At 41.1% G+C, this 13061-nt stretch overlaps 1 protein-coding gene across 3 annotated transcripts in view; it reads left to right on the top strand.

Moving 5' to 3' along the window:
* The window catches only part of RUFY1 (RUN and FYVE domain containing 1), a 56077-nt gene that overhangs the window by 8533 nt on the left and 34483 nt on the right, over nt 1-13061 (top strand). Inside the window, exons 2-5 of one of the 3 annotated variants that reach the window (XM_027096395.1) lie at nt 830-1003; nt 2352-2469; nt 7192-7293; nt 8691-8814. In XM_027096395.1, coding sequence (XP_026952196.1) covers nt 830-1003; nt 2352-2469; nt 7192-7293; nt 8691-8814 — 518 coding nt within the window. Of the gene's footprint in view, nt 1-572; nt 1004-2351; nt 2470-7191; nt 7294-8690; nt 8815-13061 lie in introns of those variants that run through there. The other 2 variants (XM_027096396.1, XM_027096397.1) reach the window with 2 other exon arrangements.

Here is a 13061-nt window from a genome sequence, read left to right as displayed (position 1 = left end):
CGGGAGTAGGTTATAGTTTGGGGTCTATATTATTAATTCTTGAATGACAGTTTCCTGGGCTTGAGATGACACTTGGTAAGAATTTGTCATGGATATCTGATATTGACTACAAACTTTTACTCTCAAAGTGACAAGGTTAATGGAGTTGAAAAGCAGCTGAGTTCATTTTATTCTAACGGTTTTATTTACAATAGAAGTGTAAAACTCGTAATTGTCCACTAATTGTGGACGAAAGATGGGTAACAACGAAAATTTGAGTCCATTACTGAGGAACTGATGCTTCCCCGAAGGCTCCGGCTAGCACTATCAGGCAAAACAACCGGCTCAGAAAGCCCCGTGGCCGGTGTGCGGACCAACCCAACCAATCCCGGAAGCCGCTACCTCCGTCCTGGCTGAAAAGTCAAAATGGCGCCCGTTAGCTCCATGGGCGTGGCCTCGAGCTGGACTCCTCCAATAGGAACGAGAGGGGGTGGAGCACTTTCCCAGCAAGCCTTCTAGCTTGGGGCAGGGCTTCCTGGAGTTTGCGCCCTTCCATTAGTCAAAAATGGAATGGGGGCGTGGGAGGAACCATTCGCGGACACTCTTGGTAGGGTCGTCGCCGTAGCAACGCGCTGAGCTACCTGGGAGAGGCCTCTAGAGTCTGACCCAAGGGCCCCGCCGCCCACATGCGGCTGTGACCTCCCGGGGTCAGGGTCCGGCTGGCTGCGATCTCCGGTTTACCCGCACGTCCGCGCTCCGAGCAGACCGCCTCCATTGTTCTGCGTCCAGCCTCCTCACCCCGGGCTACACTCAGTCCACTAACGAAGCTGTCCCCGCTTCTGTCCTCCAGCTTCCAAGTGCCAGATGATGGAGGAGCGTGTCAACCTGATGCACATGATGAAACTCAGCATCAAGGTCTTGCTCCAGTCCGCCCTGAGCCTGGGCCGCAGCCTGGATGCAGACCATGCCCCCTTGCAGCAGTTCTTTGTAGTGATGGAGCACTGCCTCAAACATGGGCTGAAAGGTGAGCCTGAGGGCGGGGTCGGGGGCTTGAAAAGTTCGGGCTAGCTGCTTCCCAGCATCATCAGTGCCAAACGTTGTTCTGGGTGCTGGTGTTGTTCTTGTGCACACAAGACAAACAGTGCACAAGACAAACAAGGTCCCTGCCCACAAGACGCGACATTCTAGAGCAGTGCTGTCCAATAGAAATGCCATGCAAGCCACATGTGTAATTTCTAATGTTCTAGTAGACACGTTTAAAAAAACGGAGAAGAAACAGATGAAATTACTTTTAGTAATTTATCCCAATGTAGCCAAAATATTATCATTTTGACACATATAATCAGTATAAACCTTACTAATGAGATATTTTGCATTCTTTTCTACACTGAGGCTTAAAGATCCACCGTGTGTTTTATACTTACAGCACATCTCAGTTGCACTGGCTACATTTCAGTAGCACTTGTGGCTAGTGACTACCTTGGACAGCACAGTTCTAGAAGAGGAGACAGACAACAAACTCAGAAGCAAACATAATTACAAAATGCTACAAATTCAGGGACGCAAAATAGGTTAAATGATAGAGAATAAAGGGAAAAACCTTTCAACTAGGGTGAGAGGCGAAGGTCTTTCTGGGGAGGTAAAATGTGAGCTGAGACCTAAAAGAGAAGGAGTCAACCTTGCAAATGTTTGGGGCAAGAGCCTTCCTAGAAAGACAGAACAAAACAGGAGCGAAGTCCTGAGGGGGACCAACCTTGGTTTCAGGAAGACACCGGGTAACTGAGGCATGCTGAGAAGGAGTAGGTGAGGTCAGGGCAGTTGGGATGGGCTGGATCACGGTAGGCCTTTATAGGTCAGGTGAGGAGCTGGATTTTATTCTAAGAGTATTTAGAGGATTTTCAGCAAGGGAAAAACAAGATCTAACTTACATTTGTAAAAGAACTTCCAGCTATGTGGAGGACAGATTAGAAAGGTGGGGAGGTGACGGTGTTAGGAGCAGGGAAACCCATTAGGAGATTATTGCAGCAGTTCAGATGAGGGATGGTGGTGATGATTTGAAATCAAGAATTGACTTTGGCATAGGAGGGAGAAAGGACAAGGATTTCACAGGTGATCATTTGACCACTTGTTTTATTTCATGGTCAATAAATACTTGAAAGAAAGAGCCTAGTGGGTATATCAGAGAAACCCTTTCATTAGAGGAAGGGAGAGCTCATTTGGTACCTGGCCTTTCCCAGTCCCCAAGACTGAATCAGAAGGAGTAAGCAGTGCAGCTCCACAGCATTCATTTGGCTTTTGGGAGAGAGACTGTGGGACCCTGAAGACATTTTGCAACCTGTTCTTATGAATAACACTTCTGTTTTCCCTTTTAGTTAAGAAGAGTTTTATTGGCCAAAATAAATCTTTCTTTGGTCCTTTGGAGCTGGTGGAGAAACTTTGTCCAGAAGCATCAGATATAGCCACTAGTGTCAGAAATCTGCCAGAATTAAAGTGAGTGAGAAGTAGTAACATCAATTTGATGTTTTAAGAAAACTTCCTTGTATTTATCAATTTCTCTATTCCTTGCTGATAAAGCGTTTTCTAATTTAGAACAAATTGTAGCAAAAACTACACTCTACTTAGACTTTAGTCCCAGCTCTGCTGCTCATTCTCCACATAAGCTTGAGAAAATTTGCCCCTCTTGAGCCACAGTTTCCTTTTCTTTAAAATGGGGACAGTGATTGCGTGTCGTACAAGGTCAAATAGTGAAAAGGTGTTGTCACCCAAAGAGCAGTTACAGGAGGAAAAAGAGTTGTTACACTCCTGGAATTGCTGCTTCAGATGCACCTGAGTGCTTTGTGACCACCTAGAGGGGTGGGATAGGGAGAGTGGGAGGGAGACGCAAGAGGGAGGAGATATGGGGATATATGTATATGTATAGCTGATTCACTTTGTTATAAAGCAGAAACTAACACACCATTAAAAAGCAATTATACTCCAATAAAGATGTTTAAAAAAAAAAAAAAGACAGATGCACCTGGGCAGTTTTCTGAATAATACAGTTTGGAACAGATTTTAGATTCCAGGATAAGAAACATTTGTGGAAAGGCTGGCACTAATGAATTTTGCCTTTTTGCCTTATCTGGGTTTGCCCTTGGGATCCCTATGTATAGGCTCAAAATAAAAAACTGAATGGAACATGAAAAGGTGTATCATGGAATCTGCATTGAGAAGGGGCCCTGGAGATCCTTAGGCCAATGCAAAAGTTCTCCCGGCAGAGTCTTTCACAGGGGACTCAACTGTCCAGCCTCTGTTTGACCTTCTCCTGCAGAGCCAGCTTATACCATTTTTAGATAATAATAGTAGCCACCACAATTAACTAAGGGCCTGCCATGTGCCAGGCATTGTGCTAAGGACATTTCATTATCTCGTTTTATCCTCCACAAATCCCTAGGAACTAAGCTGTTGGTGTCCCCATCTACAAGTGCAGAAACTGAGACTCAGAGTAGTTAAGTAACTTGCTGAAGGTCCCTCGGCAAGGGAGTGGTGGAACCAGGAAGAAAACACAGGTCTGCTGGTCTCTGAAGCCCTCTAAATCCCACTAAACCCTCTAAATCCCACTAAACTCCATCTTTGCTGAGCCCTGTGCATTCATAGGACTTAAGCCTTCTGTCTCTGTCCCTGGTTCATCCCTCTGGGCCTATACCACCTAAGGTGAAAACCTTTAGCGACAACCTTTCATATATTTATTTGGTGACCCCCTCATGAGCCTCCTACGTCTTCTGCCTTGTTTCTTCAGTTTTTTTTTTGGTGGTATTGGGTCTTCATTGCAGTGTGCGGGCTTCTCACTGCAGTGGCTTCTCGTTGCAGAGCACAGGCTCTAGGCACGCAGGCTTCAGTAATTGTGGCTCGCGGGTTCTAGAGCGCAGGCTGAGCAGTTGTGGCACACAGGCTTCGTTGCTCCCTGGCATGTGGGATCTTCCCGGACCAGGGATCGAACCCATGTCCCCTGCATTCTTAACCACTGCGCCACCAGGGAAGTCCCTTCGCTTGTTCTTTATGTGGTCCTATTGTCCATTCCCTTCCAGCAAGCTCACTCCCTCAAGAGTACAGCACTAGACTGTGTCTCTGGGTGGTCTGGTTGGATGGAGCAGGGGTCTGCCTCCTCCTGCACTCAGGCTATTTCCACTTAGGCACAGGAGGCATTTTTGAAGTCTTGTTGTGCTAACAAAGAGCTTATTGTCAGCTAAACTCACTGCTTCTGTTCCCTGTGGATGCTAAACAGGTAACTAGCTTAAGTACCAAAATCCTCCCTCTGTCTGCCAAAAAGGAAATACATAGTAGCTCCCTCCTCTTGACGCCTCTGGAGGAGTAGCCTTGTTGGGAGCCATGTGAGAAAAGGCTACTGCTTTGCTCTATAAAGAGCTGCAGTGTTTTTACTATTTCATTAAATAGTAACAAAAATTCTAAAATTTCTGCAGTATTTTGGAAGTTATGACCAGAATTTTTTATGAGGGTAGAGACTATTTGCTCTAAGGTGGTTTGAAACTTGCGTGACGAACTTTGCATCCTGAGAGACATCTCTCTAGAGTTTAATGTCCTTGTCTAATTGAGATAAAAATATCTTTTACAGTATGGCCTATCACCCAAAATATTTCATTGTTTTCATGTCATGGTTTATTATTAAACAAACTGTTACACAATGAATAAGTTACACTTAAGATTGGCACTTAAACCCAGATAACAGACAAAGCTTGTCTCTTTTTTGAAAATTAAAAACAACCTTTTTTGGGACTTCCCTGGTGGCACAGTGGTTAAGACTCCGCCTGCCAATGCAGGAAACATGGGTTCGATCCCTGGTCTGGGAAGATCCCACATGCCGCGGCGCAACGAAGCCTGTGTGCCACAACTACTGAGCCTGTGCTCTAGAGCCCATGCGCCACAACTACTGAAGCGCACACGCCTAGAGCCCAGGCTCTGCAACAAGAGAAGCCACCGCAATGAGAAGCACGCGCACCGCAACGAAGAGTAACCTCCCTTCACCACAACTCGAGAAAGCCCGCGCGCAGCAACAAGGACCCAACACAGCCAAAAATAAATAAATTCTAAAAAAAATAAAATAACCCAAAAATCAACCTTTTTTCTTATTACATAACTTTTTTTTTTTTTTTTTTTTTTTGCCGTACGCGGGCCTCTCACTGCCGTGGCCTCTCCCGTTGTGGAGCACAGGCTCCGGACGCGCAGGCTCAGCAGCCATGGCCCACGGACCTAGCCACTCCGCGGCATGCAGGATCCTCCCGGACCGGGGCACGAACCCGCGTCCCCTGCATCGGCAGGTGGACTCTCAACCACTGCGCCACCAGGGAAGCCCTACATAACTTTTAATTAAGAAACAAAAAAGGCGCTTCTGTTAGCTTACTACTCAGAAAAAAACTACAATTAATATCGTGGTCAGTATCCTTTTAGATCCTTTCAGTGCATAGTCGGACAGACAAATAAATAAGAGTCTATTTTTATTCCCCTCCACCTCACCCAGTGGCTTCATTATTGCACTGCTTCTCATGGAAGACAGTTTGGCACTATCCACAAAAACCACCAATACATCTACCCTTTGACCCAGCAATTCCACTTCTAGGAGTTTTATCTCGTAAATCTAACACATGAAAATGACACATGTACAGAAATACCTGTTGCAGCATTATTTGTAACAGCAGAAGATTAGAAACAGCCGAGATAAAAACCAGCTAAATAAATTATAGGGCAGTCCAATACTGAAACACTCTAAAGCTATGAAAAAATGAACGAAAAATTCCCTGTGTCTGGAAAGAATTTCAAAATGACAGATATTCAGTGAAATAAGCAAGTTGCAGAACGGCATATATAGCATACTAATTTTTTTGTAAACAGGAGAGAAAAATAGAATTTATATTTATTTTCATATGCATAAAAATGTTTTGGAAAACCTAAACTAAGAGCAGTATATTGTACAGAGGTGGGGAACTGGGAAAAAAAACAAGTATTAAACTGTACGTACTGTTTTGTGGCTTCTTTTCCCATTTAATGTTAGATATTAAACCTTTTGCCATAATAGTCATCCACATCATTTTTGTATAGCTCCTCCCACTTTGCTCTTTGTGGTTGTCTTCAAATTCTCATTATCCAAACAGTGCAGTGGTGACCACCCCCAAACATACATCTTTGTGTACCTCCTAAATTATTTCCTTATATTACTAGATGTAGAATTTTGGTAACCTACTGTCATTAAATTGCCTGCTAGAAGAATTGTACCAGTTTGCACTCCCACCAAGCAGCACATGTCAGTGTCCATTTTTCCTATCATGCCAACATCAGATGTCTTTTTTTTTTCCTACTTTATTTCCTTTCTTTTTTACTCTGGCTTTACATCATTTATTGAAGGGAGAAGGGGGGAATACAGTCTTTTGTATTGATTAAGTTGGGTGCCCTCTGACCCTTTGAGGCTGATATTGATTACAGCAGTACCTCCAATACTCTCTTGGGTGTTACAAATGCAGTTACTCTGCTTAGAACAGGATCTTTTTTTCCTTAAATAATGTTAGGTCTACAATTGGGAGGCCTTTTCTTTTCTTTTAATGTTTAAAACAGATCTTTTCAAAATCACACCTTTGAGATTGGTTGCACAACATGAATGTACCTAACAGTACTGAACAGTACAGTTAAAAATGGGTAAGGTGGTAAACTTTATGTTATGTGTATTTTACCACATCAGAAATAAAATTGTACCTTTGAGCTAATGCCCTAGAAATCTTGTGAGACTTCAGCCCTTTAACAACTACGTTCTATATTCGTCTTTTGAAAGAAAATTTATCCATTATACAATCTAACCTGGTATTTCCTGACTCCCTGTGAAATTTTATGAATACATGCAAAGTTTTATCTAATTGTTCCAGAAATCAGATGTTTGTGGCTTAAATTTTTTTCCCTATTTTTTTTTGGGGGGGTGGTGCAGAATACATGCCCATGATACAGACTTCAAACAGTACCCAAAAGAATGCAGTGAGCCATTTCCTCAGCCTTCCCAGACAGTGCGCTCCTCCAGCCCCCAGGGCAGCTCTATTACAGCATTCTCTGCATTCACCAGCATATGTATGCGTGAACATGTGTTTTTCCTTGGCTAAGTTGGTTTTTTTCCCTTTGTTTTTTGTTGTTATTATTGTTATGTCATAATAGTTTGATTCTCTGTTTGAATTCCAGGACAGCTGTGGGAAGGGGCAGAGCTTGGCTTTATCTTGCACTCATGCAGAAGAAACTGGCAGATTATCTGAAAGTGCTTATAGACAATAAACATCTCTTAAGGTATTTCATCACCTATCTTTGCTTAGCTTTTGCTTCGTAATTAGAACACAGTTCTGTATATCATTCGGAATTAAAACAAGAATGTATATTGTACAGTTTTTATTCAAATTATTATTAAATGTAACTATTCTGTGGCTTAGTTTTAAAATAGCAGTATTTTATTTTTTGAACACTGATGTCTGAAAGTCTTTATGAATGAAGATGTATATTTTCATTTTGAAAAGTCATTTTGAAGATAGTTCTTCAAAAATACCTAAGATTAGGCACCCTGACAGCGTACTCCATTAAGTTTCAACAAAATGGTATTTGATTGGATGATAATAGGGGAAAAATGACTTGAACTAGATTCAGTGGGCAATTTTAAAGTATAAAACCCTGCTTTTTGTAAGGGAACATATCTAGATTACCTGTTTTAGGATTCCACATTCAGTTTGTAAACTTTTATATCTCTTGGCATCAGTAAAGACGAACTGTCTATCTCTGAAATTTATGACTGGGTTCATTTTTTATATTTATAACTCTATAAACAAAAGTAACCATTATAAGAGGAATTTTCTCCAGGATATGATCATTTACAAGGAACAAATCTCTCCAGAGATAATTCTCTTATCTAACTGAAATAAAAATGTCTTTTACAGTCGCCCAAAATTTTCCATTGTTTTCAAGTCATGGCTTATTATTGAACATATCTTTTCATGATAAATACTGGTTTCAAATAGTTCATGTACTTTGTACTCTTCTTTGAGTACTGTTATACTGAGTAACTCTGAAGTACAGATTTTGTTCTAAACAATTAATTCTTAGGATAATAAGTTCTCATGTACTCATACACACAATGGTAAATTAGCTAATAGCTGGTGACCAGAGCAGTAATGGATGGAGCCTCACTGTAATGGCTGAGGTGACTTGGAGGTAAGGAAGTAAAAGCAGCCAGTGTTGTTCCATGGGACACAGGGAAGAGGGAAGAGTTTTATCCTTGGATGGGTGGTGGGGGAGGCTGTGGGATCCCACTTTATGTTGACATGAATGTAAGTGTAGAAGTAGTTCATAGCAACACAAAAGAAGGAGCCAGAGTGGACAGGAGGGGCAGAGTGATGTTCAGGAACACAGGAGCCAAGAGATGAGGAGGACTGGGCTCCAGGGTCCAAACAGAGGAGTTAATCCTAGACCAGAGGTAGGAGGAGTCCATTTTAAGCCACAGGAAGAGAGGAGAGGCCAGAGAAGAGATAGCAGCACTTAAAGTGAGAGAGGAAATAGAAGGAAGAAGGGAATTCACACAAGGGAGCCTCTGGCTCCTGATGAAGTTGGCACCCAGGCCATGAGCTAAGAGGTGAAAAGGCAGAGTAGGTCCAAGGGAAGGGTGGTGAAGGTGTTCTTGTTGTATCAATCTCTTTCAGTGAGTTCTATGAGCCTGAGGCATTAATGATGGAGGAAGAAGGGATGGTGATTGTTGGTCTGCTGGTGGGACTCAATGTGCTTGATGCCAACCTCTGTTTAAAAGGAGAAGACTTGGATTCTCAGGTAAAATGGGAATTTTGACTCCAGATCGAATGCCTTGTCTGGGCCAGGGATTTTACATAGGATCTGCTGAACCTAAGGAAGGGGCAGATGGCAGGGGGCATCTGGCACAGGGCTGTGCAAGGTGCTGTGCTGGACCAGAGTGGGGAGCAGCTGGCAAAGGTCTTGGGGAAGGGTGAAAAATAGCTTGGGCAAAGGCACAGAGGCACACACAGCGAGCATGGCGTGTTTGGGAACGGGAAACAGTTCTCCATGGCTAGAACACAGGATGCTCGATGAGTGAAGTGAAGGTGGAGGCTGGCCCAGTTGTTAGGCCATCAGTGCCATGTTAGAGGCTTTAGTTTTTGTCCCTGGAACTTTGGAACTTAAAAACCTTTGGAGGTATTTAAGCAGTACACTGAAATGATCAGGCCTGGGATTGAGAAAGATCAAGCTAGCAACCATCCAGTTCATGAGTTAGAAGCAGCCAAGAATAGGGAAAGCAAAAACATTGAGCAGACAAGTCTGGAAGCCCCAGGTTGCACGAGGAATGGGAAAATAGACTCGGGAGAGATTTGGGAAGTCAGATGGTAAAATGGAGCACAAATGAAAGTAGGCAGTAAGATGCAGAGTGCCCCATGGGGTGGGACAGCCCTCTTGACCAGGGCTGAGGCCTAAACCTGTGGTGGCAGGGGCAGTAAGTCAGGACACCCTGCCCCACCCTCATCTCCACCTCTTCAGGGCATCTGTAAATGGGTAGTGGCCCAGGCTTCTTCCCACTACATGTTTGGACATGAATCTAAAGCTTCCCCAATCCCTCCGTGACCAGGTCAGCTTTTTTTATTGTAACCTTTCCTCTCTTTTTTTTTTTTCTAGTAGTTTTCTTGTTTTTGCCTGTTAAATATTTTTCAAAAAATACAAAGAAGTTTTTTTGAAAAGAAACAAAATATCACATATAATCCCATTGCACAGAAAGAGCTAATTCAGTGTTACATTTCAGGATACATCCTTGAAGCACATGAAGAAAGGTGTATGTGTGTATTTATATTTCAGAGACAGATGTTTGGAGTTCTCTTTTTTCATTAAACCAAAATATGATTATTCCAAGCACACCATTTTGCAATTTTTTTATTTAATAATATGTTCCACATAGCTCTTGATGTCAAGAGATATAAACCATTTTAAACAACTGATAGTAATCCATTTTATGAATGTACCATAATTTATTTAACCAATACTTATTAATGTAAGTTGTTTCCATGTTACAACAATAATGTTATAAACATCCTCATACTTCTTTTTACTCTTGTCTGTTTATTTTCTTAGGTTAAGTTTTGAGATTGCTGTGTCAGAGTGTACACATTCTGCATGAGTGTTGTGATTACATGTGAGCATTCTTGGTCTTTTTTAATCTGAAAGAAAAACAACTCTTCATCTCAAATTTATATTTTTGAGAACTAGGAAGATAAACTATTTTTTTCATGTTTTATTTGCCATTGGTGGTTCACCTGTTCCTATCCTTTGCCCATTTTTTTGAGTTTTCCACCTTTTTCCACTCCTTTATTATTGATTAAGGATATTTACCATTTGTCAGAATATTTGTTATAAATTTTTTTTCTGCTGTCTTGGGGCTTGTTTTCCCTGTAGACTTTTTTTTTTTTTGGCGGTCATATTTAATGGACTTTTCCTTTATACCTTCTAAGGTATTGTGCTTAGAAGGTCCTTCCACGTCTAAAAATTAACCTAATTTTTTAAATCACATGTATATTTTTTACATTTAAATGATCTGCCTGTTATTCGTTTTGACATAGTGTGAAGTAGAAGTCTAGATTTCTTATATAAGTACAGTAGTAAACTATTATTACAGTAGTAGTAAAGTTTTCTCAATATCATGTATCAAATATTATTTCCTTACTAATTTGAAATTCCACCTTTATCATGTGTTGAAATATCCATTATGCTCTGAGGCTTATTTCTGGACTCTCTGTTTAGTCTCTGGATCTTTTTATTTCTATGCCAGTAACATAGTCTTTTAATTACCAAAGCTCTGGCAGTTCACCTCCTGCCTACTTTGTTGTACTTCTTTTTCAGATATAGTTGAGGCTGTCCATTCTGCCAGATGACCTTGAACATCATTTTGTCAGATTCCAAAATAAAAATGTAATTGGGATTTTTATTAAGTAATAGATGTGATTGAGCCCCCTGGCCTATTCTTATCTTTAATACCTCTTGTATGTCACCATAAAGTATGAGTATTTGCTATTGCACCCTGAGAGATCCTCTTTCTCATGTTTAGAAAGTACTGTTCTATTCTAGCTTACTTTATATTTTTATTTAAAAATGAACATTGAATGCTATCAAATAACTTTTTTGGCATCTATTGAGATATCATATCCATTTTTAACCCATAATAATAATTGAATTAATTCTTAGGTTTCCTATTGTGATATCATAAAGTAAACCTTACTTGGCATCGTGTGTTATTCTTTTAGTATACTCCTAGATTTAATGTGTCTGTGGTTTACTTGGAAATTTTGTATTTCTCCTTAAAAGTGACACTGGTCTGAATTTTCCTTTTCTATACTGTCTTTGTCACTTTTCAGTGTCAGAATTGTATAACCTCATAAAATAAACTGGATGATATTCTTTTCTTTCTTGCTTTCTACAACAGTTTATTAGAGCAGGAAATATTTTTCTTTAAAGGTTTGTTAAAACTGGCTAGTATGACAGTTTCAGCTTTATGCAAAAGCTTTATGGTCCTCATGCTTTGACCACTTTAATTTTTTGCATAGCTTTGGTCAATTTATTGGTTTCCTAAGTCTTAGAAAAAGTTTTAGTCATTTATATTTTTCCAGAAATCATTTGTTTCATTCAGATCTATTAGTTGCATGAGAGTATTTTCTTACAGCTTTTTAAAATCTCACTTTTCTAAATTGTAATACTTGGTAGAGATTTGTCTACTGTGTTGAGCTCGAAGAACCAGGTCTTGCTTTTACACATCACTTCTGCTTTGAGAGGAGAGCTTTGTTTCTTAGTCCATTAATTTCTACTTTGGGTATTCTTTCTCATTCCTTCTATTGTTGCTTTTTTTTCCAGTCAAATATATATTTCTTTTTAAATTATTTTTGTATTACAAAAGAAATGCATGCTTGTTGAAAAGAAGTTAAGCAATTACAGAAGAATGTAAAGTGAAAAGTGAAATTCAAGCTCCCCTTCTCCTCTCCCCCTTCAGTCCCAGTCTTGTCCCCACAGATAATGGTAAAAATTTGAGGGACTGTTTCTACTTTTCCTATGCATTTATGTATACATAGGTTTTGTTTTTAATTAAATCTTTTCTGGTTTTCTGTTGCAGTGTAACAAATTAACAGTCACCTAAATGATTACAGTCCCTCATATTTGAGGGATGGCTGAGCTCAGCACGGTGACTCTTAAGCATGCCTGTGATCACAGGCAGTTGGTGGCTGGGGCTGGAGTGGCTGAAGGCATATGCACTCTCATTCTCTGTCCTCTGGGTTGAGAAGGCTCAGGGAGCTGAGGCTGGAGCAGCAGGGGCTTCTTGGGCATCTCTGTCTACACGTGGTCTCTCCACTTGATCTCCAGTGTGGTGCCTCAAGGTTAGCCAGACTTCTCCCATGGAAGCTCAGAACTTCAAAGGTATATGCCCAAGGGAAAGAGCCAGGAGGAAGCTTGTACTGCCTTTGTTAACCTAGCTGCAGAAGTCACAGCATCCTTTCTGCTGCTTTCTGCTCATAAAGACAGGCCTTACTGGCCACCCAGGTTCAAGGGTCAGGAATATAGATTGGTGGGGGGCGCAACAGAGGAGTTGCAGAAAACATCATGTATAGCTTTGGTTTTAACATAAGGGAGGTTACTATAAGGAGTTAATGCTGTACATAGTATTCTTTGAGTTAAAATTTTATCCTGGAGCTTTCTTCATTTCATTACATATTCATTCTCTGCATTCTTTGTTATGGTTGCATAGGGTTCTGCAATATGGCTATAACATGACTGATTTAAATATTTCTCTATTGATGGACCCAATTTTCCTGTATTTCGAAGGAATGGCTGCACTTACACTAGAGTGGATGGTGGCAGACTAGGGCTCTCATTCACTCTCTCTGAAGTGCTTTATTTCTGGACAAAGCCCCTGACTTTGAGATTTTGAGGGGTCTTGGAGCCCCTAGTTCCCCACAGCAGCAGAGAATTTTCCCTGAAATACTGGACCTTTTCACCTCAGTTTGGGGGAAGAAGGAGTCAGAGTTATCAGTTAA

This window comes from Aethalodelphis obliquidens, unplaced genomic scaffold, assembly GCF_003676395.1.
Source record: "Aethalodelphis obliquidens isolate GAN/ISIS:26980383/991018 unplaced genomic scaffold, ASM367639v1 scaffold102, whole genome shotgun sequence".
Taxonomy (NCBI): domain Eukaryota; kingdom Metazoa; phylum Chordata; class Mammalia; order Artiodactyla; family Delphinidae; genus Aethalodelphis; species Aethalodelphis obliquidens.
Note: the sequence above shows the minus strand (reverse complement) of the source record. Positions and strands in the feature narration are given on the sequence as shown.